Source organism: Pocillopora damicornis, chromosome 3, assembly GCF_964200805.1.
Source record: "Pocillopora damicornis chromosome 3, jaPocDami1.2, whole genome shotgun sequence".
Classification (NCBI taxonomy): Eukaryota; Metazoa; Cnidaria; class Anthozoa; order Scleractinia; family Pocilloporidae; genus Pocillopora; species Pocillopora damicornis.
In genome coordinates this window covers 30,763,947-30,791,906 of record NC_142672.1, presented here as the reverse complement: position 1 = coordinate 30,791,906, position 27,960 = coordinate 30,763,947, and the positions used below count along the sequence as shown (strand labels likewise).

Here is a 27,960-nt window from a genome sequence, read left to right as displayed (position 1 = left end):
CAGTCACTTGCCTTCATTTCTGTCATATGTCTTCGCGTTTAAAACATTCAGGATACTTCGAAATAATAAAAGGAACAATATTTAACCTTTCTCCAAAATCCCTCAAAGCTTGAAAGCCCCCCAAAGCTTTAATTTCCTTAAAAAGACAAATTCAATCAGCGAGGAGTAATAGATAGTAACCTATATTTTTTAAGGATGGAGAAATAGATGAATATAGGAGACAGATTAAGAGTAGTAAATAAAGAAATGAAAATAACAGATTAGACGCTACTCAAGTAAAATAACGGTAGGGTTGTGGCGGGAAAGCGGGAAATAGTGTATCCCACATCCAGCAGAAGGGAAAAAGAGTCGTAAACGAAGGACAGTCAAATAAACTATATAGAGCTCCAATTTTAGGTTTCATTCAATCAATATAAAAATTATCTATCAATCAACAACGTTGAGTCGCGCTGTATATAAGGTGACTTTAACTGAAAGTTCGATCAAATTAAACTTTCTTCTTTTTCTTCTCTCAGGGAACATGAACAACTCGCAGCGCGCGCAAATAAGACGTAGACTGTTTGTCGCGTCATCTTTTAACGAACTAAGCGCATTGAACGAAACCGTTGTGTTTTGGAGTTTCCGCGTCCAGCGCCACGTTAAAGATGTAGTGCTTAGATATTTATCACGTTTCCTACGGGAAAATGTCCTCAGCTAAAGACGATAAAATTCAAGTTACTTTCAGAGGAGTTTCCCTCGCCAATGAGGATTTTAATTTTGTACCACAACCTTACTTTGCCGTAAATCCTCGCACGACTTCTTATCGTTTGTGGGAAGCCGTTAGCGCGATTTGCATTTTCTTGACTTGTCTGTTAGTCCCTTATCAAGCAAGCTTCGAATCTCGAGATGCAACTCTTTGGGTTTTCGTTTATATCTTTGATGTGCTGTTTCTCGCCGATGTGTTGCTTAAATTTCGGGTTGGATACTTCAACAAAGGAACTCTTGTCACAGACAAATCATTGGTTAGTCGACGCTATCTTCGGACCAAATTCGTACCGGACTTACTGACGCTAATTCCCTTGGATCTGCTCGTGTTTGGAGTTCAGACACATCTTGAATGGCATCAGTTGCTGACTTTGGTGAGGCTCAACCGGATTTTAAGGGTTTACAGGCTGGCGTCGTTTTTTGGTAGGTCTTTTCGTATTTTACCAAAATGATGATTAATGGACTGTAAATTTTTTAATCTGGTTGTTTCACAAACGAATAATTTCTCTCAAACACTGTGGTGGCTAAAACCTAAAACAAATTTATATCAGCATGATCAGTGTTACAATTTCAGTTGCATTTATGAAATGTCGCGTGTTTCAGTCCTAAATATTTCAAAAGAGCGAGTTAGAACAGGCCGATGTTGTTGAACACGACGAATTTCTCCAGGTTACTATAAACATCCAAAATATCCAAATTAGAAAAATGATTTATTGGACATCCATGGTGTAGCTGGTATAAGAAAATTTTTTTTGTTTATGTGGCGAATGCGCACACCCCATTCGACGACTTTCGGCTATAAGGTCGGTCGCCTCCAGCCCCTTCACCTATAGATACTTAGTTTATCTCAAGTTCATGCATAACTTTTACTAATGAGATCAACTTCCTCACCCTTTTAACTTATTAGTTTAATTTTTCTTTTTTTTTTTTTTCTACATTTTTAGGGGCAAGAGAAAATGAGTTGGGAACAAACACTGCACTGATCCGGGTATTGAAATATGCTGCCATTGGTACGATTACGATCCACGTGATGTCCTGCGTGTGGTATTCACTGGCCTGCGCCAATGAGGGAGCAGCTGTTGAAGGTCAAATCAGAAAAGTTACGTCATGTGACCCTGACAGCTGGGCAATAAAACTTAACACAGGCAAGACATCAAATTTGAGTATAATAAAACTCCGCTTATTAGAAACTAAATTTAAGAACTCGCTGGGCTAAAAAATTTCCCAGTGAAGCACCCCTCCTTGAAAAAACTGAGCCTAGGGCTAAGATCTCAAAACAAGTCCTTATTTGTAGAAAGTAGAGTTTTTTCAAATTTGATGCAGTACTTCCCATGCAATACAAATAGGTAACAAAAATTAGTCAGAACACCGTTAGTACCGTAAGAACACAATACTGTACTTTCAATACATCCATAGCTGTGCAACACATCCGACTGTGTGTACAAGTTAACCACGTAAAGCATGGCACTCTGAGGCTGGTATACAGCACAATATCACACCCTCACTCACCAATACAATTTTTTAATTTTTAAGCCTAATTTCTTATTAATCGTTATTTACATAAGAAGCTATAGAGGCTAACTTGAACAAACCGAGGTTCTTATACGCGGATTTTCATTGTATAAGGGCTTTATCAAAGCTTTTTTTTGGTGCATTAGTTAAAAGATTCTATGAATTACTCTCTTACTATGGGTTAGCAATAGCTAAACTTGTGCAAAAACAACTGGAAACAAAAGAACCGTAAAACTGTTGAATAAATGTTCGGGCGACGCTAGAATCATAATCCATCAAAATTGATATCAAGCTAATGAAGAGATAACAAGCTTTTAATCATCTCTTCAATCTCCTTTAACCCAAGAGCCTCACTCACAAGTGAGAATGCTGAGACGCAAAAGTTGTTGACGACGACATAATTGATGATCCTAACGATCTTAGTAAAATTTTGTTTCAGGAATTGGATTCGTAAACGTTGGGAAGAGATATGTCCTGTCTCTTTACTGGGCTACTGCAACTGCTACTTCCACGGGGTGAGTACATGACATAAAAAGCTCCCAAATATTTTTAACCTTCAAGTCTCCTTCGTAGCCCTTCTTTAAAATATCAAGCTCTATTTTTTAGGGGGGGGAAGGGTTAAGTGCTTAATTCTCTAAGAAAGTTTTGAAAACTAAACTGTTTGTGTATTGGAACATCAAAGCTGTAAAAAAGTAAAAAAGGAATTGGCATGGTTTCAAAGAATACTTTCGTCTAGTATTCCTTTAAAAGGGCGTTTCGTTTTTCTCAGAGGCGTTTCTAGGCTCTTTCATGTTTTGTTACGATTTGTAGATTCCGAATCAACCATTCTATATACCAAGACTTTCGTTGGCGATCCTCTTGGGTACCAAGACTTTTTCTCAACTAGGTTATTCAGGAGGCGGTTGGTATAGTTCCGAATTAGCCAAGAATAAGATAAAAATGAACAAAGCAATACAAATAAACGTTGCCTGTTAATTTCAAGCTGGATTGGAGTAACTTGTATTTTGGACTGTTAAATATTTTTTCCTCACGAGCATAAATGACATTTAACCTTTTCAGTTACGGAGATCTGCACGCCGCAACCATAGGCGAGAAATGGTTTTCCATATTTGCTATGCTTACTGGAATTGGATTATTCTTTGGATTTATTTTGGGTGGAATGGCTTCCATGTTAACTAACCTGGATTCACGGCGAATGAGATACACACATCACTTTGAAGTCATCAAAGATCACATGGTATGCTATGGCCTCCCTTGTGGTTTGTTAGTCAAGTCTACGTCGGCATACTAGATGCTTCTAGGTCTGATCGATTACGAGTCTTTTTATTTTTCTTTCTCGTTTTCTTTTTTTCCTATCACTGAGTTGCATTCCTTTCTAAAGCTGAGTAAGAGACAGATTTACCCCACGCGATCAAGATGCACAGTGCGTGATTGTAGCTATTCTGCCCGGTTTAGATAATTATTATTTATTTTCGACATCCAGAAAGGCTGGCTCAGTTCAGCCCTAAAGCTGGTTTAAATGGGAGCCCGTATAAACAGACCACAACACCGGGACCCACGTTCCCTACCCTTTACGAGAAGTGCATGGGTTATTTAACGCGCGGAGAAGATGTGAGGAAGTGAGCCTAAGGCTTATCGTCCTTATCCAAGGAGAACAGAATGTCTACCCATTTGCGGATGTCGTAGCATAGGCAGCACATTCTCCTTTAGGTTATGCCGATGGGGAAAAAGGAAGGCTTGAAGCTCAGCTGCAAGCTGTTATAATAACTAGTGATCATTGTAAACGTTTAACGTATCTATCTATCGTTTCTTTTTTATACAGAGAGACATGAAGATTTCGTCTGACATACGGTCTAGAGTTCTTGCCTACTACGAGTATCTGGTAAATTGACCTTTCCTTAATAAAATGCTTAATAAATACTGTTTCTGTCTTAAGACAATGACGTTAATTGAAATAGTACTTAAATACAATCTTAATGAAATAGTACTTATTTCGATAACTTGTTTCAGTGGACACATAATAGAGGCGAAAATGGAGACGGAATGTTTAGTGACCTACCACTGACCTTCCAAGCTGAGTTGTCTCTTAGTATCAACAAAAAGGTTTTGGAGAAGGTATGCCATAAATTTTAGGTACGTCGAGCAGCAGAATTTAAAAAAAAAGATAGTTTTGGTACGGTATTCCATAAATGTTTACTCAAGGAGAGTCAGAATTTGAAACAAGCCGAGAAAATTGACGAAAACAGTGTGATTTTCTTTTTGCATTGCAGGCTCCACTGTTTAGAGGTCTCAACCCTGGATTTCGGCGCATGCTCTCACTGGTGATACGACCAGTATTTTACATGCCAAACCAAATCATAGCCAACAAAGGAGACATTGGACATCATTTGTTTTACATACACCGAGGCCGGGCAGAAGTGAGCTCATTTTGTTAGACATATCATCAGAAACACGGAATTGCCATTTTTATAGTTATCCCAGTGTTTCTCCGTGCCAGTTCTTGTTGTAGACATTTCTAGACATTTGATCATTAGCTCAGCTATAAATGAATTAATTCGAGTCACAACCACGCGGCAAAAAGATATATCCTTCAACGTCTCACTTTTCTTCTTTCCTCAAGGACAACTTTCTCGAAATTTGAAGACAGCCTTACAATCCAACTATCATTTTCACACAGAAACTATTATTCCACGTCTTTGATATGTTTCAAATATGAAAAAGGAAACTAAGGCCTAGTTCAAACGTCGATCTTTACATGTACCGAACCTAACGTTTCTATTAAGTACATGTAAAGATCGACGTTTGAATCAATTAGGATCGGCAGATTTGTATTCGGATCGACAGTGCCGTGCTATCCGACTCGGCTAGTCGGATAGAACGGTAAAAGATCGACATTGATTCATACGTCGTACTTTACATGTACCGAACTTAATGCATACATTATACATACGTTAAAATAATTATGTTTTACCCACAATTCAAGAAAGTTCGCTTACGTGCCATGCGCGAAAGCCTTCGAACTATTCAAACAATATGGCGGGAAAGGAGGAAGGCTCGTGCTCCTCTTGTTTTAAATCCACAAAATATACCTGTATACCCATTGGTAGGCATTAACCGCTGACTACAATGGAGTTATGTTCAGTTTTGCAATTAGGATCGACTAAATTCGGATCGACGTTTGAATCAACTGCCGCTCTTAATTATTCGAGTCGACCCAAATTGCAATTAGGTTCGGTACATGTAAAGATCGACGTTTGAACTAAGCCTAAGAAAGTTTCCTATTGATCATTCAACAAATGGTGTACGTCATTAGTAACTGAGTCATTCAATCACTTTGAAACTGAACTAGGTGAAACTATTAATTCGTAACACGATAATTAAGGACTTGGAAGGTTATCTCTCATAAGTTTTCTTTTTTAATATCAGATTCTTTGTGAAAACGAAAATGAAGTTCTGGTGACTCTTAAGGAGGGAAAGCTTTTTGGTGAAGTACGTAAATACACTTTTGTTTTTTTAAACCAAGCTTTTTTGTCCCTTGGATATCGATTAAGTTCTTATAATGACAAAAACCCAAGTGTATTTTTGTCTGCCTGGATTTAATTGTCTTTGGTTTGTTTATATTTTTGCTGTTTTTTTTTATGCGACCCAATTTAAGTGCACGTGTCTTTTTTTCAGTTGCTGGGATTTATTTGTGTTAAGTCAACTTTTCGCTTTGTTTGTTTGTTTCGTCTTTTTAAAAATCAAACCGAAATCTGTTGTTTTCTTGGGTACAACTCCTAGAGGTGAAATAATAAAATGTTAGGCACATTTGTTTGTTGTTTCATCTTTGGGAAATATACTTATAGGGAAAAAAAACATTCTGTTGATTTTTTTTTTATTTACACAATTTATTTACGCAGTTTATAGTTTTTTTTTCATTTGACATTAACGTGAAGCAACGTCGAAAATCAGTCAAAAATATTTTACAAACAGTCGTTTTTATTATTCTTTATTTTTCCTTTCCATCTGCATCACTTTCTGGTGAAATATGTTATGCCACATGTATATGGAATTATAAAAAGACTAAATGACTGTTGATAGAATTAAAAAAAAAAACAGTGTTTTGAGTTCTGAGGTATAATTTCTTGATGACATTTTATTTGTTTCTTTCCACAGGTGAGTATGGTGTACAATCTCCCGAGGGCTACCTCAGTTCGTGCCGCTTCTCCGTGTGTAGTCCTCCTTCTTGACAGAGTTGATCTCAACAGAGTGCTTAAACATTATCCCGCCGGTACGTTTTTACCAAAACCCATCAACAAATCTTTTTGATAATCATTGTTGATTCACTTGTGCTTATATTTGTGTGAAGCAACCAAACGGTACTTTTATGTGGAATGCGATAACAGAATAGTATTTCAATTTTTGCGCTAGAATCCAGTTGGAAATATCCGGGTCCTAGTTCTGATCAAGTCAGAACACTCCTTTTAGACAAGACTCTCACTGTGATTCTCTCTATTCTGTAGTATAAGATGATACGAGTAAATTTTCAGGAAAATCTTATAAAATGCTATCAGATGAACCACGGGAAAGTTCATGTAGGATGAGGTCAGTCAGATACTGTTCAATCAATGAAACTCTTCCTTTCTCGCGTTGCATTCAGTTGGACCAATCAGAGGTGTTGCTCGACCTGATTGAGTTCGCAATGTGAAAAGAATTTGTAGAACTAGTTAAGCGCCCAATCCTTCTAGTTCTGCAGGGGGCGTTAGGATGGATGGGCAGGGTTTGACCAGTGATGGGTTAGGATCCCATTTGTACCCCAGCTCAAATTCCACGAAATATTCTCCAGGGTCATGGATCACTAAAAATAGGTGGGGCTTTCATTTCTGAATTGGTTTTACTATTTTAGTGGCGGAGCGATTGTATTTGACCCTCGAACATCGATGTGATCTGAACAATATTGGAACACTGGGCATGGAGGCAGGAAGCAACAAAGACGAATTTTTGGAAATGGAAAACGAAAAAGCTGAGGCCTGGCTACGGCAAAGCGCGGTAAGTACAGTGGTAGGAAGGGGCAGATGTAACCACGCGATTGTATGTCGGCACTGACACAATCGCGTCTGTTTACTGCGTAATACACAGAATAAAAAGCTTTGTCAGTTGACTTGAAGCATCACCAGAGGACTCAGGCGGATTTTTATCGCTTTGAAGGGCTCAGAATGATCCTGAAATGATCAACCCCTTGTTTAAACATTACACGCGATATATGAGTTATCACAATGCCCTTAAATGAGACCAAATACCAAAGTCTAAGAGCAAAATAACTTGTGAAGTGGATAATTTGTGGGAGAGGGATTTTGCAAAGAGTCCAGTTTCTCACTTAATAAGGAAAAATTTTCAATTGACCTTCGAACGTAATCCTAAATTTTTCTGGTTTTTCTATACCTTAAGGTATGATTGGTCCGAAAAGCTGGCCCCACTTTCTCGACCAATTATACTTAAAACTATAGCGAATCTCGTCTTGATTTCTCGAGTTTCCCGGGCTTGAAACAATTTGCCTGTTCTGTTTGCTTTGACATTGGTTTTCGATACTCGATCGAAAAGCACTTCAATCCTATGTTGGTTTCGTCCAATCACGAATGTATTTTCTTTCGTTCATAGGACTTTAAAGAGGATACATCCAGTAAAGAAAGGTACCATGCCAAATGATTACAAACTTTGCCGTTACTCATATATAGTCCGGGGTTGAGGGAACACTGAAAGATGAAATTGTCTTGCCCGAGAGAAAAAATCAAGGGGAACGCTAGAGAGTATTATTTTTGGTCAGGAATCTTGAAATTATCAGTAACGAGGGGAAATAAGAGAAAGTGGGCGTCTAACCCCAAAAATCCTAGAAAATGATGCTCATTTTAGCCGCGTACGGCTGTTTTCCCGAACAAATGAGTAGAGCATCAAGGCATGCCTAGCTAAATTTACGCATGCCACGTACAGTTCGAACCATGTAAAGGTTCCAGGACAGAAAAATGGGCTTCCATCGTAATTAATCGTGAAATTGCATATGCATGGTATTTCTCTAAGTGGCCTGATCAGTGTCTTGGCCGACTTTGCTAAATTGCTAAATCCTAATTAATTCAATAATTATTTCGTTTTCTTACCTGGAAAAATCTAGTTTCGTCCTTCCCACAAATCAACTGCATAAGAGTCCTCTGCTGATAACCATTACTTGTGCTTTTAGCCTTTTAACGAGGTTTTCTCGCCACGTCATCATGCCCGATTCCTGGTTCGCGGTGATCTGGGAGCGACTTCTTCTGTCTGTGCTCCTGTTCATCTGTTTCGTGTATACCTTCGTTGCTTCGTTTTCAATCAGCTTGCATGCTCTCGGTTACGGAGAAAGTGTCGGAAGTAAAGCGTTGATGAGTTTTACCTACTTACTGGACGCTGTTTTGGTAGCTGATTTTATAATGAGATTTAACATGGCTTCTGGGACCACTACAGGTAACTAGAGATCTTGAATCTAATATTTTTCTAAAGAAATATCAGATTTTTTTCGGCACTCAGTTGACTGAAAATCATCCTTAGGTCATATTAGCAAACGGTGTAACACACGGGTCAAAACTGGGCCATAAAATTAGACAACATTTAGCACAAAATGCCCAACCAGCTGAGTTTCGTCATGCAGCACGATTTTTTTTCCTCCACGACATACACTTTCAGAAGTTTTTTATTGGAACAAGGCATAATGAATGACTAGAAAATAACATCTAAAAAGTTTATTGCGTGTTAACACGTAAATTCAGGACTAACTAACCGGCTAAAGGGGAAAAAAGAAACCACTTAACTGCCTTCTAAAAAGAAACGTTTTAAATTTTTCTTAGTCTGAATATATTCAAACTACAAATGAATCAAATTGAGCTCGGGAGCAGATGTTAAATTCTAGGAGCAGTATTGCTGAATGATTTGTACTGATTTGAATGAGCTTTTCATTTTTTATGATTAGAAATTGAAGATATAAGAAAGTCTTACAGAAGAAGTCTGTTATTTTGGATCGATTTACTTGCTATTCTTCCCATTGAGATCTTCGCCCTTTCCCAAGACGATCATCACAAGATTTGGCATTCTTTGGCATTCCTACGGCTGAATCGGCTCATTAAAGCTGTAAGGGTAAGAGCACTGCATAACTATAGAGAGAGATCTTTTTCTTCATTGAATTAACTTCCTTCGAAAATAAAATTTGCAGAATTTGAGAACATTTCAAAACATTGCTATCACTGAGACATTGCTTTCCATCGAAGAACGTGTAACCGGCTATGGGAATCTTCATTTAATGTTTGTAAATGTTAAATTTGGCTCACACAAAACGCTTTCAATTAGCGATGTGACTGCATCAATATCTCTTTGTTTCGTGGTTAGTCTCTCCTCTACTTTATACAATCTTTCTTGGTCACACCTAATTACAAGATTTTGAGACAAAAAAGATAGGAATCTATGATTGGAGATGAACTTTGTTCGTTTGTCTCACGATAGAGTTACTTTTGATGTTGATCACGATGTTTCGACTGCTAGTCTTCATCAGACGATGATGAAGACTAGCAGTATTGCAGTCGAAACATCGCGATCAACATCAATAGAGACTCTATCGTGAGACAAACGAACAAAGTTCATTTCTTATCTTACAGCACGATGGACGATAAATACATATCTTATTACATTGAATCTATGATTCTTTCTTTCTTTCTTTTTGATTTGTGTTTTTTAGATTCCGCGTTTCTTCAGTAACCTGGAGAATAATCTCCATTACAATATTGGTAAAGTGCGAGCCGTGAAGTTTACAATCTATATTATCCTAATCACTCATATTAGTGCCTGTGTGTGGTTCCTTGGCGCCTGCTTCAGAGGAACGTACGTTACATTTTCATTATTATCATTTCTGTTACCTACATATCGATGCAGTTTTCTGTTAGATCTCGATTTCAATGACGCTACCACTTTCGTTATTTCACTTCGAAAGCGTTTGAGACGTGATAATGATCGTGATCCAGACCGATGATCGATCGATGATCGATCGATGCTCGTCATTGTGAGTCTCACTGTGAGCTTGAAATTCTTATCGTTTGCTTCTAATCATTGTAGATGTACAGAGGGGAGCTGGGCCCAACACACCGGAAATACCCACAGAATAGCTGGCTTTGGTGACTACATCTCTAGTCTCTACTGGGCAGCAGCTACCATGTCGTCAACGGGTTACGGTGATATCCACGCCCACAATATGGAAAGTCAGCTGATTGCTACAGTGGTCATGCTCACTGGTCTCTTGCTTTATGGATACTGCCTTAGTAGCATTGCTGCCACTCTCGCCAATTCAGCGGCTCCAAAGTATGTTTCTTCCTTTACATAAAAACTCGTTAAAGCATAACGGATTGTCAAGGGATTTAGTATGATATGCATCATAAATTCTATGATTTTCAAAGTTAAAAAAGGAAAGGAAATAGCCACTGCACAAGGTCCATCATCTGAAATATCACATTAATTACTCGGATAGGAAAATATTATTTTACAGAAGTAGAATTCTTACAAGCTGAAGAGTGAATTACGCTCTGAGGCATCCAAATACAGAAATACTTAAATCAAGATGTTAAGTTCACCAGCCACATGTGGAGCCAAGTCTGTATGCTAAACCCGGACTCGGCGGTTGAAGACTCAGCGCCTCTACCAATGCGCCATACGTGGCCTATCTTGCAAGTGGCGTTTTCAGTATGCAAAATGACCTCAAAACCATGAGTGAACCGCCGAAAAAAGGGGCCATGGTGTTCTGAATTGGAAACAGGATGGACATAACACTAAAAGATATCAAAGCGAAATATTTCTCTTTCCTCAGAGTGGAATTCTTCGCACGGATGACAGCCACACAAGAATTTATGGCAGAGCAAAATCTTAGCCGCCACCTCATGGAGAGAACTGAAACTTATCTGACGATGCTATGGAGAGTGCACAGGTAATAAAATTTGTTAGCTTCCAAATATACATCCCAAGGGAACTTCTGCAATAGTTCAATGAAAAAGTCACTTTGTATGAAGATGTTAAGCCCGATAAGTAGAATACGGGGCTCGGCTTTCTAAACTGCAAGGAAAGGTATCAGATATAATAGGAAAGAATTTGCCTTTCTTTTTGTTGTTGCTATTGCAGTAACTGAAACTCAGGTTACTTTGTTCTTCAAGGGGCGAGGCAACACCTGGAGGAAGGCGTTTAATTGAGGATATGCCTTTATCACTCCAAATGGACGTTACTTATGAAGAGACAAAAGACTATCTGGAAAAGGTTTTTTTTTCATCTACGTATTTGTCAATCTATCAATGTTTTTATTTCATTCTGAACAAAAGAATAAATACACTCTGTCTGAACTGATCAATGGCTTTCTCAAATGACCCTTTTTTTTAGTATATAATGCAGCGGAGTTTAAGCAATTAAGATTTTCTAATCTTTCTTGTTTTCATTCATTTTCAAGAATAATAAAAAATGAAGCTCCATATCCACGTAGGCTGTTATCAACTTGAACAAAGGGGGCGAGTTTCTAAAGAAACTATGGACGCAAGTGGTGCGTCCGTAAGGGATGTAACAAGATAATTTTGTTCAACCAAAAGAGTTGATAATGTAAACTGGCCACCGTAAAGAGTTTTAAGCTGACGTTTCGAGTGTTAGCCCTTCGTCAGAGCGACATAGTCTTGAGTCTGATGATTTCGAATAAACCCTGAGAACTGTGCACAAATCTTAATTGACCAGTAAATATATTTTGCCAATTTCTTACGTTGAAACCATATTTTTGAAAGCCACAGAACAAATGGATCAACAAATGATGCTAAATCTTTCTGATTAGTACGCAGACTCGTATTTTTCCTCGAATCTAAAAGCTTAACGGCACTAATTGGGATTTTAGTAAAAACCGAGAAGATAACAGCTTCTTACTCTTTCATAAATGGCAGGTCCCGATATTCATGGAAACGGACGCCATCTTTTTGCGAGAACTATCGCTGAAAGTAACCTCATATCTATTTTCCCCAGGTAAGTAAATGATTAAGCGGAGAATGCTGTTTCCCATCGGTTTACTAGAGTATGATCGCCAGCAATTACTCAGAGAGTGACCACTGACATCGGCTTTTCTATCAGGATATCTGTTTGATGGCATCTTTTTTTTTTTTAGTAGTAAGGTCCCTTCAGCACCTTACATTGGAGGACTGTTGGCTTGTGTTTGCCTTTTCTCACCGTTGAACGCTGATTTGCATTAGCATGTATTAATTACTCGGTAAATAGCCAGTATTAGTCAGCTCCACCTCGGTAAATAGTTGTTTAATACAACTTGTTTGTTTTGTCGCTGAATCTCTAAAAGCAACCTCTGCCTTTGCAGACAAACGCAAAGAGGTTTTCATTCATCGTGTTTTTTTTAAACCATAGACAAGCGTAGCCCACAAGATTCATGCATTACGCCAATGCAACATTTCATTTCCTTCAGTTATTAATTTCTTTTTGCAGTGACCTCAAATTATTATTTTTTTTACTTACTTTTCCTTCTCAGGCGACTACGTTGTATACGCGGGTGATATGGGTAGAGAGATGTACTGCGTCAGGCGTGGTCTGGTAGAGGTCATCGCAGATGATGACAAGGGCACCGGTGAAGCCACTGTAGTCGCTACTTTGGGACCTGGGGCCTACTTTGGCGAGGTATAGAATCTTTCAATCTCCTTGTTTTCATTTCTTTTTCGGAATGGAAGAAGGGGGTGGGGGAGGGGGAAGAAGGGGGGATGGGGCTAGGTGGGCTGGGGGAGGGGGAAGAAGGGAGGGATGGGACTAGGTGGGCTGGGGGAGGGGGGAAGATGGGAGGGATGACACTAGGTGGGCTTGGGGGGAAGAAGGGAGGGATGGGGCTAGGTGGGCTGGGGGAGGGGGAAAAAGGGAGGGACAGGACTAGGTGGACTGGGGGAGGGGGAAGAAGGAAGGGACGGGACTAGGTGGGCTGGGGGAGGGGGGAGAAGGGAGGGACGGGACTAGGTGGGCTGGAGGAGGGGGGAAGAAGGGAGGGACGGGACTAGGTGGGCTGGAGGAGGGGGGAAGAAGGGAGGGACGGGACTAGGTGGGCTGGAGGAGGGGGGAAGAAGGGAGGGACGGGACTAGGTGGGCTGGAGGAGGGGGGAAGAAGGGAGGGACGGGACTAGGTGGGCTGGAGGAGGGGGGAAGAAGGGAGGGACGGGACTAGGTGGGCTGGGGTGAGGGGGGGAAGAAGGAAGGGACGGGACTAGGTGGGCTGAGGGAGGGGGGAAGAAGGAAGGGATGGGACTAGGTGGGCTGAGGGAGTGGGAGAAGGGAGGGACGAGACTAGGTGGGCTGGGGGAGGGGAGCAATTTACATCAACTATACGAAACAAATAAGGCGGGGACACTGAACACCAAGCAGCTAAGAACCTCTGAACCTTAACACTCCCAGACTTTTCAATGGTGCGATGAGAACCAAGTACTTAATCACGTAGATCTTAATATCCGTTTTGTTCATGTTCATAGATTGGACTTATCTTCGGCGAGAATCGCTTGGCTACTGTAAAGGCAAAAACGTTTTGTGAGATTTTGATGCTGACTAAACCAGATCTTGATGAGGTGTTGGTGCGTTTTCCTATTGTGGCAAGGTTTGGCCCATATTGAAATGATTGCTTTTACTTCATGTAGGGAAACATTTCGGCTAAAGTTGCCTCGTGGCCAATGAATGATCAGAGATGGATAAGGTCAACATAAGGGGTTGATAATAGTACCTTGAAAAGATCGTGGATCTCGCAAAATTTTGATCCGATCTCGAGAGCTCACCAACCTTAATAGGTCTCTATTGAAAAAACCAATTTGTCCTCTTTAGTCCGGACTCTGAAGTCCTGCATTGCTCTCCAAGGTCTCAAAATCTGAGATTTTCTTCTTCTTAACGAAGTACTTGTTCAAAAGTTAGGTTACCTGACCTTGAATGAAGGTTGAGAGAGGCGAAAATCTGTACATACTCGCCCTCGCTGTCGTTTGAAAAACAATACTGCGATATGGCAGCTGATATATTGTATAAACGACTCGCAACTCTAACATGATATTGCGCAGTCACAATGGTACCATGCAATAATGTAACTGAAGCATCAGTTATTATAAAGGAATCTGTTGCTAAAATCGATGTCTCGGTTCTCGGTTTCTTTTTTTTTATAATTTACCACCTCTAACATGATCACTTTGAGAAAATGGGCCTTTATTTGTTTTGTAGGCAAATCTATGACGCTGGAGTAAATAGTGACCATCTTAAAGACGTTCGTCAAGCAGCTTTTGAATCCATCAAGGCTGCCGTCAGACGCTTGTCTATGAAATGTGCCAATCAAGAAAGATCATCAGTCATGTCTAAAAGCCAAACGTCCAAAAAGAAGAAAGAAGGGCGCGTGTCGCCAGAGTTGAGGTACATTAATTTTAAAGTTAAACCCCCCCAAAAAAACAAAAAATACGAAAACCTGAGATCTTTGAGTTGTAAAACAGTCGCTATGACGCGAAACTTTGGGTGCATTAACTTACAATAATTATTTGCCGAGGATTAAGTGTATATTGCCCACGTTCGTAACGCATTTGCAAGGAATTTTCAATCAGGGTTGAAAAGTAAGCCAAGTTTGGCCTGTTTATTCGAAATTTTGTATGCCCCTGCGTAATCATCTCGATCAATGAAGTAAATAGTCATAATAATTCGGTCGCTACTAAAATTTTTATTTTTAAAGTCTATTTGGTTAGATTTTGAAAATTGAGCCGCGCAGAAGTTTTCTTAGTCTTGTAGCTTTGAGATGGTGTTTATCAATGTAGCTAAAAGATGAGAGGTGAAAAGATATTTTCCTTTTGAATCGAAATTCAGTGAACAATACTCATTTGAAACTTGCGCCTGTCATAGGCCTTCCCATGATGCTCGGATAATTGGCCTTAATAGGACAAAGGTCCAAGATCTTGGTCTTGTTTGGTCAGTCGAGATTTTAAAAAAAAACTTAGTTCAAATTCGACCACTATTTCTTAAGATTAACAACTGAAAGTAAGCTGAGACATGAGCCATTAATGTTAATTTGTGAAAATAAAATAGATGAGGTGGTATGATGCTTTCTTCCTATTTCTAGTGCTATGCGGACAGGTTTTATGTCTGTGACCAATGAAAGTAAAGAGGATGTCAACAAACCATATAATGACCTTCATCCTATCTTTTGGCTTTTTTCGCGGCTCCTAATGAGGTACAAACTCTTAAGTTAGAAATACAGGGTTAGAAATACGTGACTGTTAAACATCGAAATGTAGACGCAACATCCGCCATTCCATCCTCCGCCCCCCCTTTCCCCAGACCTCCCCCCTTCCCCTTCTCTCCAACACCTCCACTGCATCATCTTGAAATGAAGCCCTGGTATTATGTTTTGTTTTGATTTGTTTTGTTACTTCTTGAAGATGTCATTTTGGTGCTTGTCTTCTTCTCTTCGTAAATTACATTTCAGCAAATTCCATCCTCTGTTCTTCCTTTAGCTACTTTCATCATTATAGTGATTACGAATTATTTTTCGGGCGTTTAATAATGAATTTAAGTTTTTTCAAATCATAAGCAGCTTACCTTTAGCTTACTGCTGAGCTGCTGATAAATGTATTCATTACACATATAGTCTATGATTCTTTAACTCTCCGAATGGCGAATCAAGTTGCTTTAAAAAGTACGCTGCTGAACTTCTTACTGAACTGCTGATAAATGTAATCATTGCACTTAAGTTCATGTTTCTCCAACTCTTTTCACAGACATTCCATCTTGCCGGACAGCCATTACTTTGTCATGTGGCAGGGATTGTCTCTTGTCATTGCAGGGATTTTTATCTTCACACTCACGTTACAGGCGGCTTTCTTGCATACTGCTACCAGTTTATGGATCGTAAATTACTGCTTTGATTTCCTGTGCTTGGTAGACATGTAAGTAACATAAAAAGTTAGACAAGGTGGTACGTGCGTGGACAAATACTCTGTATTTGGAAGCCAAAAGGGTCCATTCTTCGTGCCAGATCCCTCACAGACCCTGCAATAGCTAGATTCTCATGAAACTGGTCCCTGAAGCCGCAGCGCTTGTGAGAACATGTTCACAGGCTACTTGTTGTCTTCCTTTCCCCTTCCAAAGTTGACTACGAGATATCAGCTCTAAAGTGGTAATAACAACAAATACAGGGGAAGAGGGACAGAGAAACACCAAAATGGTGGTGTGAGAGTGAAAATGTCTGATCGACTGACAGTTTATGCTACGTTCTTGTCTACGCTTTTTCATTTTAGGTATATTAAATTTCACTTGGCGTTTTACAACGAGAACAACGTCCTTGTCACACATCCGATTTATACTGCTCGTAATTACCTCAGGTAAGATATTTTTGGCGTCTTGTTGTTCTTGAAAATGAGTTTTATGAAAGGTTCTCAATTAATTGGTTGCGTGCAGCTGGTTCACACTTTCTTCTTCGGACTAAACGCGACAGAGATTCATAGAGAAATCTTCGCACAGATTACCCTACGTGAAGTAATTATTATGAAGCATATTGATCAAATACTTTTTGCGTTTCAAGGAGAAATTTTCCACTGGATCTTCTCTGTTCCTTTCCCACTGACATTATCGTGTTGGCCATTTGGCCAGTAAGTCTCGGTAAGTGTTCATACTTATTAAGCTGAACAAGCAGTTTCTTTTCGCCCTCTTGAACAATTGATGATGTTCAGTACAAAAAGTGAACCCTTGACGTACGGGGCCTGCCTTTAGCTGACTGTCAAGTTACAGAGCTAGGCATTGCGCATGTATGAGTTCACAGTTATTAACTATTTCACATCAACTGGCTATTTTCCTCTATTTTTAAGGCATAGATGCAACGGCCGAAGTTAAAAATTCCTTATCAAAAACTTTTGTTGAATATAAATCGCTTGAAACAGAAAAAAATTTTATGAATTTTATAGATGCCAACAAGTCGCAGCACTGTCCAGAAAATGCTGGCATTTTCATCATCGTTGACCTTGTTTAAATTTTCTTTCGTTTGAACTTGATTGTGTCTACCTCCCTTTAGGCGTTCTTCGTATCCTGGCCTTGGCTCGTCTAAACAGATGCCTCTACATGTACAAAACGGTAGGTTTACATGAAGAAGGTGTCCAAAGAGGGCTCATGGGAGAAAAAAGTAGCCACTCTCTACAGTCTATTTAAATGAGCATTCGCTGTACCCAGTTTTGACTAGTGAGAAGGTTCTCATACAGATGAGAGGAACAAGGAACGATAATCATCTTTATCACACATTTATTTTGAAATTACTGGTGATCCTTGCAATCTAATTGGCTCTAAGCAGTGCAATTCATTCTCGAATTTCTGTAAATTGTATCTTTTTCACATCTTTTTCAAAAGGCTTGTTTTAAATGACCAATCAAATTGCAGAAAAACGAAAAACAATGAAGCCTTTGTGTGGCGAATTTTACAATTTTTGTCTTCAAAAATTCATCCACTTTTATTACTGTAAAACCGAAACTTACAATTACGCATAATATTATGTTCTTTACAGCAACAGTTTTTCCACTTCATGACGAATTCAATCGGGAAAAATACAAACCTATTGGGGTAAGAAGAATGTCAAAGATTTAAATGGTAACTGCAATTTTCTTATAAAGAGCTCCTATATAAACCAAGGAAACCCTACAATTTACCAAGGCGCAAAAAATGAAGGCAAATCAAGTAATCCATTCTCTATGGACGACGCTTTTTTCACGAGCTAAACTCATCGCTCTTACGGTGCCTTTCTCTACTCTGTTGTGTATTAAGTTACTGGCAGTGAATTGTTGAGAAACTCTGACAATATACTGGGGAAGGGGGAGGGGGAGGGGATGAGTAACAATGCAATGGTTTAGAATCCCATTCAGGTGGAGTAGCAATAATCCTGGCGCTTCATGCCTTGAAAACCGAAATAAGCGGCTCAAAGGTGTGTATCACTTGGCTCGAGCACTCACTTCACTACATGCTAACAGTTCTCTTTACTTGAATACACACAGGCAGCTCAAGGTTGCTCTGTACATGGCAACTTTCACTCACTGTATAGCTTGTGGTTGGTTTCTGCTCGCTTGTAAAGGACTTGAAAACGGAGATCATTCCTGCGCAGCAGATTCTTGGGTAGAGCAAGGGAATCGAACATTAGGTAAGAAGCTTTGTTTCAGACTATGTGGCTGTCGCTTGTCTCTCTTACCGTCCTTTTGTTTGTTTGTATCTGTAGTTTTCTGCTCATTCATCTGTCTTCTTTGTCTTTACCATCCGAACTGTGTGTCCAGGCGTCCGTCTGAATGCTTCTCCTCTGGTCTCTGTCTGTCGATCTTTCTTTTGGCCTAACTTTTTGTCTTTTGGGCATGAAATCCTTCCCATGAAAAAAGGAAAAACACTTTTCTAACTGCCTATACTTGACTGAAAACGATTTGGAATGAAATTCAAATATAATGACATGTTAACAGGGAGAACGCTGTTTTTGATTGTTTGTCCACAGCAACCAATAGCTTCGGAGAACAGTATATAACCAGTCTTTACTGGGCAGCGGCTACCTCAGCCTCGGTTGGTTATGGTGACATCCATGCATATAACACGACAGAGGTGAGAATGACATCATTTTCGACGATCCACCTGTGCTGTGGGTGTTGCAACACAACCGTAAAACGTTTGCGCGTGTTTAACGTTGTAATGATTAGGTGGCCTTATGACAAGTTTTCTGGTCTACGTAAAATTTTCTGCGGGCCAGTTATTTTACTTTACTAGACTCTACTAACACGCCCTGCACCTGCTTCCTCTCCAGTAACTGCTCTTTCCACCGCTCTTAATTTCTATCTGACTGATTTTAATCACACTTCACTGCGCACTATTAGTGATTAATCAGATTTATTGTAATTTTATTAAAATTTAAATTTCTTATCAGGATTTTTTTCTCAGATTCTGGTTTGCACCTCGCACGGGATACTTTTTCCGTTCGCGCAATCTCTTTTGGTCTTTTCGTTTCTACCATTGATTTACTATATATTTATATTACATATATTAAACAATAAAGTTGATAAGATATTATTCATCAGTTAGTATCATGAACAACTGAGTTAGAGGAATGAGGAAAACAATGATTGAAGAGTGATGGATTGACTGATTGATGGATTGATTGTTTGTTTGATTGGCAGATGACTTTTGCTTTGTTCTGCATGATCATTGGTATTGTATTCTATGGTTACATCATCGCCAGTGTTGCTGCTGGCCTGGCTAACGCTGACGCACAGCGGGCTCGATACCAAGAAAGACTTGATGCCATCAAAACATTTCTGGAGGTAACATTTTAGTACTAAGAACTTAAACGAAACGCGTCTCTCGACTTACTTTTTCTTCTCTAAGTTCCATTCTTGTTCTATTTTACAGGAACAAGAGATATCTGAAAAACTAACAACCCGTGTTATAAGGTATGGAGAAACTGCTAGGACAAGAAGTGACAAATTTCTTGTCGCTTTTAAGCCGACTGAATTACGGCGTACACACGCAAACACTAGAAAATTAGACAGATGCGGAATAGAACAAAGGGAACACGGTTATCTACACTTGGATTGGGAATTACAATGAAAAAAAGGACATAAGTTCCTAACATGTTAAATATTATATCTGAATTTTGGTTTTCAGCTATTATGAATATCTCTGGCTGAGAAACAAAGGAGTCGACGCCAGTTCTTTGTTTGAAGGTCTGCCGCTGGCCCTGCAAGCCGACATCTCCGTTAGCCTGTACAAAGATATGATTGAAAGGGTAAATTCAAACCTCTATCTGTTCTGTTTGTCTTTTCTGTAACGAGAGCGCGTTGGATATGAGATGATAGATAGCCAACGAGGCCCGTAAGGCCACGTTGATAATTTTCATCTCATATCCAACAAGCGCGAATAGAATAATTTTGATATTGAAAACGCCCCAAAATATGGATAACTCTTCCAAACTTTATTTTGTAAGAACAAACCGAATGTTACTATGTACAAAATTATTTCCGGTTCAACTGTTTCCATGCGCGTGCATGGTATGATGGCTCATAACCCAGCCCGAAAGCTCTCTTTTACTCTTAATTACTTGTTAACTTTTAAGATTAAGTGTAACAGGAAAATCGTTTTCTTCTAATCAGGTACCGTTATTCGAGGGAACAGAGATCGGTTTCTTGAAGATGCTCTCCATGAAAGTGAAGCCAGTTTACTTTCTTGCCAAAGAGTATATCGTACGAAAGGGTGATATTGGTCAGGAGGTAGGGTTTTATTGACTTCTTCGGTGAGGATAAAATTTAATAAAGACAGTTCTAGATGAATCATCTTTGCAACCAATTATTCCGGGTTTTCATTTCGACCAACGCTCAGGTAAACACCTTTGAAATATGAGCGAACTGAGTGTAGGCTGAGTCTATTCCCAGACCTGGATTGTTTTTGGCTTTCGTCCTTACTCCTTAGGGTTTTTTTCCCGCTCTTCAACTGTTTCCCTCCGCTCACGGATCGCCCCGATTGTGCTCTGCAACTTTTGAGCCACTTCTGGCGTTTGGAGCAGTTTTTGTGGCTCTGGCAACCTCGAAAAATTTTTGAGCAAAATCTAGGTTTAGAGGTCATATCAAGAAGTAAAAAGTTAACCATTTTATAATAAAACTTCAATTTAAGCGAATTTCTTGAATGGTCACCAAACTTTTGAACACAAATGAAACAATTATTTTGTTCCGTTAAACTTAAGAGTATCCCTACGCCTCGCTCATATTTAAGAGCAATTCTTTGACGCTACGTTTTAAGCTATTTTTCTTTACACCGATGTTAGCTATTATTGTGAAAAACGAAAAGCAAAGCGTTTCTTGATTAACATTCATATAAAAAGATATAAAATTTTGGCAGAAACTTTTAAAATTAAAGCAGCAAGTTTTTGGCGTTCCAGTGAGCAAATTTCTTCCTTTTCAGATGTATTTTATCCACCGAGGCACTGTAGAAGTGGTATCTGAGCACGATGAACCGATTGTATTTGATACCATGGGCGAAGGAAGATTTTTTGGGGAGATCAGCGTTGTATTTAGTTGCCCCAGAACTGCTTCTATCAGGTTCGGAGAAGCTGCTACAGTCACGTTTGATTTAATTCTTTTGTTTTGGGTAACCCATGGCCAGGCTGACAATTTTGGGCTCAAGTTTTTTATCAAACTGTAACCTCTTTTAATTTGATAAGCATGTACTCCTATAAGCGAGAACACACCACCTGAGAGTCATGTATCAGAAGAACTCGGACACGATGTCGATAGCAAAGCATCCATAATGAAAATAAAAAGTCAAACTAGTTAAGTTCCCTTAACATCAAGAATATAATTACCAGTATTGAATTTTTTACTTTGCAAATTTGAAATAACTATCACGGTAAGGTCAATAACGATGACGGTAGCGATGACGAAGACGAAGGTGACATCGATGACGACGGTGATTCTTTACCGATCACGATTAGGCGTATGAGTAATAATATATGAAAAGCATATAACCATGCTCCGTCCTCTTACCATACCACTGACTCTCTATACAAGGTATACTCACTGATCGGATCACTGCTGCTCCTAAAGAACTTAAACACAGCCTGCTTACCATTTCTTCTAGGGCGCAGACAAATTCCGACGTGTTTGTGTTGACAAAAAAGGACCTGGACGAAGTACTCAGCCACTATCCACAGATACGTAAGAAAATCTTGGAGACAGCGGAGGAAAGGCAGAGAATGGTAGCTGAGCGAGCAAAGGCTTTTGCCAAGAAAAAGGAAGAAGATAAGAAACGAGAAGAGGAAAACAAGCTCAAGGTATTGTATGGTTTTGTTTGAAGTCAGTTTCTGTTGCAGGAAATTATTGTTCGCTAGCTGTCAGAAAGAAATCCTATTACTACAGTGTGTCTTCGTTTCAAAGCCGGGGTTGCCTCGCGCAGGAGTTTCGTTGCATTCACCGGTATTCGATTTTGTATTTTCAAAATTATTCACCAACCTTTTCGGAAGGCTTTTGTGAGCACGCAACCCTCTTGAATATCATTTTGAAACTGAAAGCTGTAATCCGTTGCAATTTAAGCACTCTCTTTTTCAAAGGGACAAGAAGAGGGTCACAATGACCAGGCTTCCCTGACACTCCAGATTGAGGAACCTGCAGAGCCTACACCAACAACTGGACAGCGGATTCTCACTAATTTATGGAATTTCAAAGCCCGTTTGACAGAACTTTTTGTCCACTTTGTAATCTTACCCAACAGCAAGTGGAGGCTCATCAAATATGTCAACTGTGTGTTTGTGTTTGCTACAACACTAACCATTACCTACATGGTGAGGAATCATACATCGCTCATCTTAGAAAGTTACGTCACGGTTTCTATATTTCTTGAGTTTAGAAACTTAGCACCGATCAGTTTATCCTCAACCGTCTTCCTCTCCAATTCAGCAGATTTTTTTGTGTTTTTATCTTACCAATCTAACATGCAGCCTTTCCCTTTACCCTTATGGTAAATTTGTAGAGCACAGGAAACAACTGAAAATATCGTAATCTAACGATTTCTTGAAGACACTCTGGGCCCATAATAGATGATAGAAAATCAGGGTTCCAGCCGGAAAATTTTTTTCTATAAAGCATAAAATTATAAAGGCAAGGATCCCTTCAACTTGATAGAAGAGTGATTGAAACCATGGTCTCTTACTCGATAACATTGAAAAGATTTCAGTGTCTCCATTTGCAACGTTGTTGTCTTTGTTAGGCTGCTTTTCAAGATCATCCCTGGTATCTGATTACATTTAACTACTTATGTGAGTTTTCATTTTACGCCGAGGTGAGTTTAGGAAATATTATTTAATATCCTTGCGTGATGAGATCAAATGCGACTGAAAATAAGGTAGCTTTCACACCCTCATGACACAAGTTGTTCTAAGGATTTAAATGCAATATGAAAAGTCTATTTTGTAGCCGGACAGCTGTAGTTATGCCTTCCACTTTGTTGGTTTATAACTTGGCAACAGACCTATTTCTATGACAGTATAGAATATATTTTTAGTTTCCGAAGGCTAGAAAAATCTCATGTCCCTACTTTTGCATCCAGTTTGTCATATTGCCTTTGATATGCTGAGCAAATAGAACCGTTGCTAATACGAATCACTTTGTCTCATTTCTTCTCTGTGAAAACCCACCAATGATTCTAATACAGTTTAATGACAGTCATCACTTATTCAGATTTGTAGTTGAAATTCCTTCCTTTTTCCCAACAGATATATCTCAATTTCAACATGGCATACACCAATAACATCGGAGAAGTGATTTCTGATGGAAGAACACTGCTTTACAACTACGCAAAGGGAAAGCTACCGCTAGACTCTCTGGCTTCATTTCCGATCGATATTTTCGCCTTGGCTGCCCCCACGGACGAACAGCTGTTTGTATTGTCGTATCTGAGGCTTCTTCACTTGATTCGCGTGGTTCGAATGCAACAATTTTTCTCCGAGTTGGCGCAGAGGTTGAATATTGAGTAAGTGTTATTTACGAGCAATAATGTCTTATGTTAGTGTTACTCGTTCACTACACTAGAAGCCGTCTACGATTTATCAACCACACTCAGGAATGAATACTCTGTTAGTATTTGCAGAGCAGCGAGACGCTCTCGGCTTAAAGCTCAACATTCGCGATGTTACTTTTCATCGCCTTGTAGCCAAGCAGGTTTCTGTGTGATCTCGTACCCAGATCCTAACGTTTAACTGTAACTAAAATGTGGGACCTTCCCTTCGCTTGGCCGTGGAAAGTCTGGGTACGAGACTAGTTTCTGTGTTCATGAGTTGCAAGCTTAAATGTGATATGTTAAGAAAAATATCATCTTTTAGCTGGCAACTCATGAGCGCCTTAATAGGCTACCTTTGTTGATTAAAAAATACTATCGAGAATTGCTTGGTTTTCTAATCGAAATTAGAATGAATCGCAGTTGTTCTCTCTCCCGTAATTGTTGGACCTGCCATTTTGTCAAAAATGATGTTATCAGCAAGGGAAGTGTCCCCTCCTCAGTCATATTTGCAAATTGTTTTCTAGTTTGGTTTACAGTAGCCACTTTCGCAAAAATGATTTTGCAAGAGTTTCATGCCTAAATTTGAAACACATTTTTTATATACAAAAAAAGAGATAGGATATTAAATTCTATCAGGTGCAAACTGTCGATTTTTGTTCCTTTCCAGCGTTTTCAGAGTGCGCATGACTAAATTCTTCTTCCAGCTGGTCATAGTGATTCATGTATTTGCATGCGCTTGGTATGGTCTGGCCTGTCCGCTCAATGATTGCTCAACTGAGGAAAACTGGATTAAACTTGAAGGTCAGTTAAACGTAACAAAGCTGAATCGATAACGCTTTAGAATTGCATTTTAACGTGACTTTCAGTTGTTCTCTAACCATCCCAGCATAAACCGTTTCTTTCATTTTGATGCGACAATTAAACCCAGATTTCATGCCCAACTTGGACATCTGTTTCTTACAGATCTTCTAGACGCGCCTGCTCTTTCTCGTTACTGTACAGCGGTATACTGGGTTGTAGCCACTATGACATCCACGGGTTATGGAGACATTCATGGTGATAGCTCTTCTGAAATGGGTGAGCAAAAATTTCTCGAGGCTTGAAATTCCCAACGATTTTTCACAGGTGAAACTCTAAATTGAAAACACTTCACTACACATATATCGATCGCTAAAAAATGCAACAGGAATATTCTGTAAGCGAAGAAATGAAATGACGCTCGGAGTAGAATGGAGATGGATGTATGCCCCAAACCATTCCTTTTTCTTTCCCTTTTTTTTTCGAAGATGAAAGACTACTTCATAGCCGTTGCTTTCAGTAAATTGTCGCTCAAAATTACACTGCAAAGTATAACTTTCAATCATCTTGTTTTTACATGGAGCTCTGGCAAGTTTTGTTATGATTTTTGGAAAGCTTCTTTTTGGTTTTATCCTTGGAAACATTGCTTCTACTTTGGCAAACGCTGAGATTAGACGAGTCAAGTACGAAGAGAAACTGGATGCTATTCAGGTGTGTAACCGTCTGCTAGTTTCACGTCGAGAATGGCAGATACGAGGCCAATGTTAATCTGCCATACTCTCTAGGATTTTTCGTGTTTAGCTCTGTTTATTTCGTGGTTTCTTTGTTTTGATGTTGTTGTTGCTGTGGTTGTTGTAATTTTTTTCTATGCCATCCGAGCTGTTCGCCTTTTTCCTTCACTTTTTAGGCGCATATGTCAGACCAAGACATCCCAGAAGCTTTACAGAATCGAGTAATGGACTTTTATGAGTTTATCTGGAACAAAAACAAGTGAGTCTGGATTTTCCATCGGATCAGGGGTCCTTTACTTGAACGTCCCCGTAGTTACTATCCCGAAAGACCGGTAGAGTGATTTTCGAGTGAGTGTCGTAAAACTTAAACCAAAGTTATCATGACGACCAATCAGAAGACAGGAAAATACCCATCGGAACCAATGAGAACTCAAACTGAAACCGAAGCGCGGGAAAACGCGAGTGACCAAATCGTGATTGGTTTTAGTTCTACATCTGATTGGTTGAGAGCACGGCGCGAGACTAATTATCGAGCAAAGCAAAGCAGAGCCATTGGAATCTTTCATTTCTTTTGACACTCAGTTGAAGATGACTCTATTTGTCAGTTGTGGTAACACTTAAGGTTCAGACTTTGGCAGAGTTTTAAAATACGAGAAATAAGCTTCGGCCCGTTAAGCTGGGATCAGAGATTCCCAAGACTCTGTTGGAGATACTTTCATCCAACTGTAACACTTTTTTATTAAAATAAAATTCAAACAAACCAAAATTTTGCGTTAAAAATCTCTGAAACCAAACTTTGATCAATATGTTCCAGTCGTTAATAATTATTTGCCTCTTTTTGAAGGGGAATTGATCACGGTACACTGTTCTATGACATGCCTCTTTGCATGAATGGTGAATTGTGTCTGGGCATCGTTAAGGATATTCTTTATGCGGTGAGTGAAGCGATCTTCCATTCGTCTGCGAGTCTTAAAGTCTTGTAATCCTTAGCAGTTTATTATTGGTTACCTGGGAATAAATTGACTTAAATTTCTATACAATTGGTTATGGTAAACATAGCCCTCGTCATGATAGCGCTCCGGCAGGAGAGTTTCTTCGCCTATGGGAAAGTATTAAGGTCTTGATCAACGCAAGCTGGCGGAAGGCCGGCAAGGAGTCTAGTAGTGTCAGATTCCCAGCAAACCTCTCCCTCGACTCGTCTCAAATCTTCGCGCGTGCGGAAAACGTACTTCCCGCTGCCTTAATAATGAAGGCCTCTCACAGGCTCTGGTGGGCACTAAATGGTGATAGATATATAACAGGCACGGTAGGTATTGATGTTCCGATGAAAAAGGTTCAATAGTTTTCTGTTATTAAAAATTAACTAAGATCTTTAAGTAATTGATTTCAAATCTTAAAATTTCATTACTACCTGTCGCAGTTTCTGCGAAGAATGAATTTAAATACCCAAATCAAGAACTGAAATGTTAAAAAAAAATCGTTTTAGTTGTTCATTCCAACATCAAACGTGAAATCTCTCATCCCAGTCACTTCCTTATTTCATGGCTAGTTACTTTGTTTGATTTGTGTTGTGAGCACTTTTAAACTGATTTTCTATATTTATTATTTACAAAGGTTCCTTTCTTAGAAAATACTGAACTACCTTTCATTCGGTTGTTGAGTACCAAAGTCAAGCCTGCGAATTTCCACGCAAGTGAATACATCGTTCGGAAGGGTGATATTGGACAGGAAATGTTCATTATTCGAAAGGGACTGGTAAGTTTTTATGTTAACTTTCACATCCGAAGGCACTGCCGCTTCCTGGGAAAAAAAAGCTTGGAAAAGAATTTTTTTACCCTGGCGTTATTTTAATGGATAAAATCAAGCCTGTAGTGTATTTGAGCAGCCATGTAGACAGTTAGAAACATCAGCCAGGATTATCTTGGGTACTGTGAATGGGACCAGTGTCAGCTCAAAGAAGACCAGAAATTAGTCAATTGCCCAGTTAGTATGAGCAATTGGATCAAGCCCTTTGCGCAATCTGTCGAAAACGGTCTCATTAATTAATACCATCTCTTTAGGTGGAGGTTGTCACCGAGGAAGACCCACCAGAGGTCATTGAAACCTTGGAGAAAGGCGACTATTTCGGAGAAATGTTCCTGATTCACGCCTGTCCCCAAAAAATGTCTCTACGTGCAGTAACTCATGTGGACATGCTCGTTCTCAGCAAAGAAGATCTGGATGCCCTGCTAGTTCATGACCTCCATGTTGCAAAGCAGGTCAGCGAAGTAGCAGAGAGGCTATATCCTAATCCAAGTAAAACCAAATGATGTGCATACTTGAGTGCGACTATCAATCCTCACTCGTTCATTATTTTTCATCACTACAATGACATTCCAAAAAAAAAAACTCTTTCAAAACCGTTTTTGATAGTGGTTTCAAAGCCAAGTATATTCACTTTTGGGTTTTTTTCACACTTATTTCTTGATCGTTGGTATCTCGTATTCTTTTTTCCTGTATGAAGTCTATGAATAAAAGTTGTTTTCTGTACTCTTTTAACAGATATACTGTTTGCGCGATATGTTGGAACCACAACAACTACTTTTTCAATTCTATTCTTCTTCAAATACAC

The 27,960-nt window shown here is 39.4% G+C and overlaps 2 protein-coding genes across 2 annotated transcripts in view; both read left to right on the top strand.

Moving 5' to 3' along the window:
* LOC113680733 (EGF and laminin G domain-containing protein) overlaps nt 1-27,960 on the top strand; it is a 438,917-nt gene that overhangs the window by 152,775 nt on the left and 258,182 nt on the right. The window lies entirely within an intron of this gene.
* Nucleotides 218-27,881, top strand: LOC113665086 (uncharacterized). The gene is made up of 45 exons (XM_027180738.2): nt 218-1,167; nt 1,689-1,889; nt 2,696-2,771; nt 3,316-3,493; nt 4,079-4,138; nt 4,267-4,371; nt 4,527-4,673; nt 5,683-5,745; nt 6,412-6,526; nt 7,142-7,284; nt 7,894-7,925; nt 8,468-8,727; nt 9,230-9,393; nt 9,989-10,131; nt 10,363-10,605; nt 11,108-11,224; nt 11,448-11,547; nt 12,210-12,288; nt 12,800-12,945; nt 13,779-13,900; nt 14,506-14,691; nt 15,386-15,496; nt 16,044-16,211; nt 16,563-16,646; nt 16,847-16,923; nt 17,333-17,391; nt 17,816-17,871; nt 18,300-18,442; nt 18,782-18,885; nt 19,455-19,598; nt 19,687-19,727; nt 19,942-20,062; nt 20,427-20,543; nt 21,232-21,368; nt 21,907-22,099; nt 22,376-22,606; nt 23,032-23,103; nt 23,537-23,793; nt 24,488-24,621; nt 24,784-24,897; nt 25,202-25,329; nt 25,526-25,608; nt 26,194-26,284; nt 26,964-27,104; nt 27,410-27,881. Exons 1-45 carry the CDS (start codon nt 684-686, stop codon nt 27,656-27,658), a joined length of 6,219 nt encoding a protein of 2,072 aa, XP_027036539.2. The 5' UTR covers nt 218-683; the 3' UTR covers nt 27,659-27,881.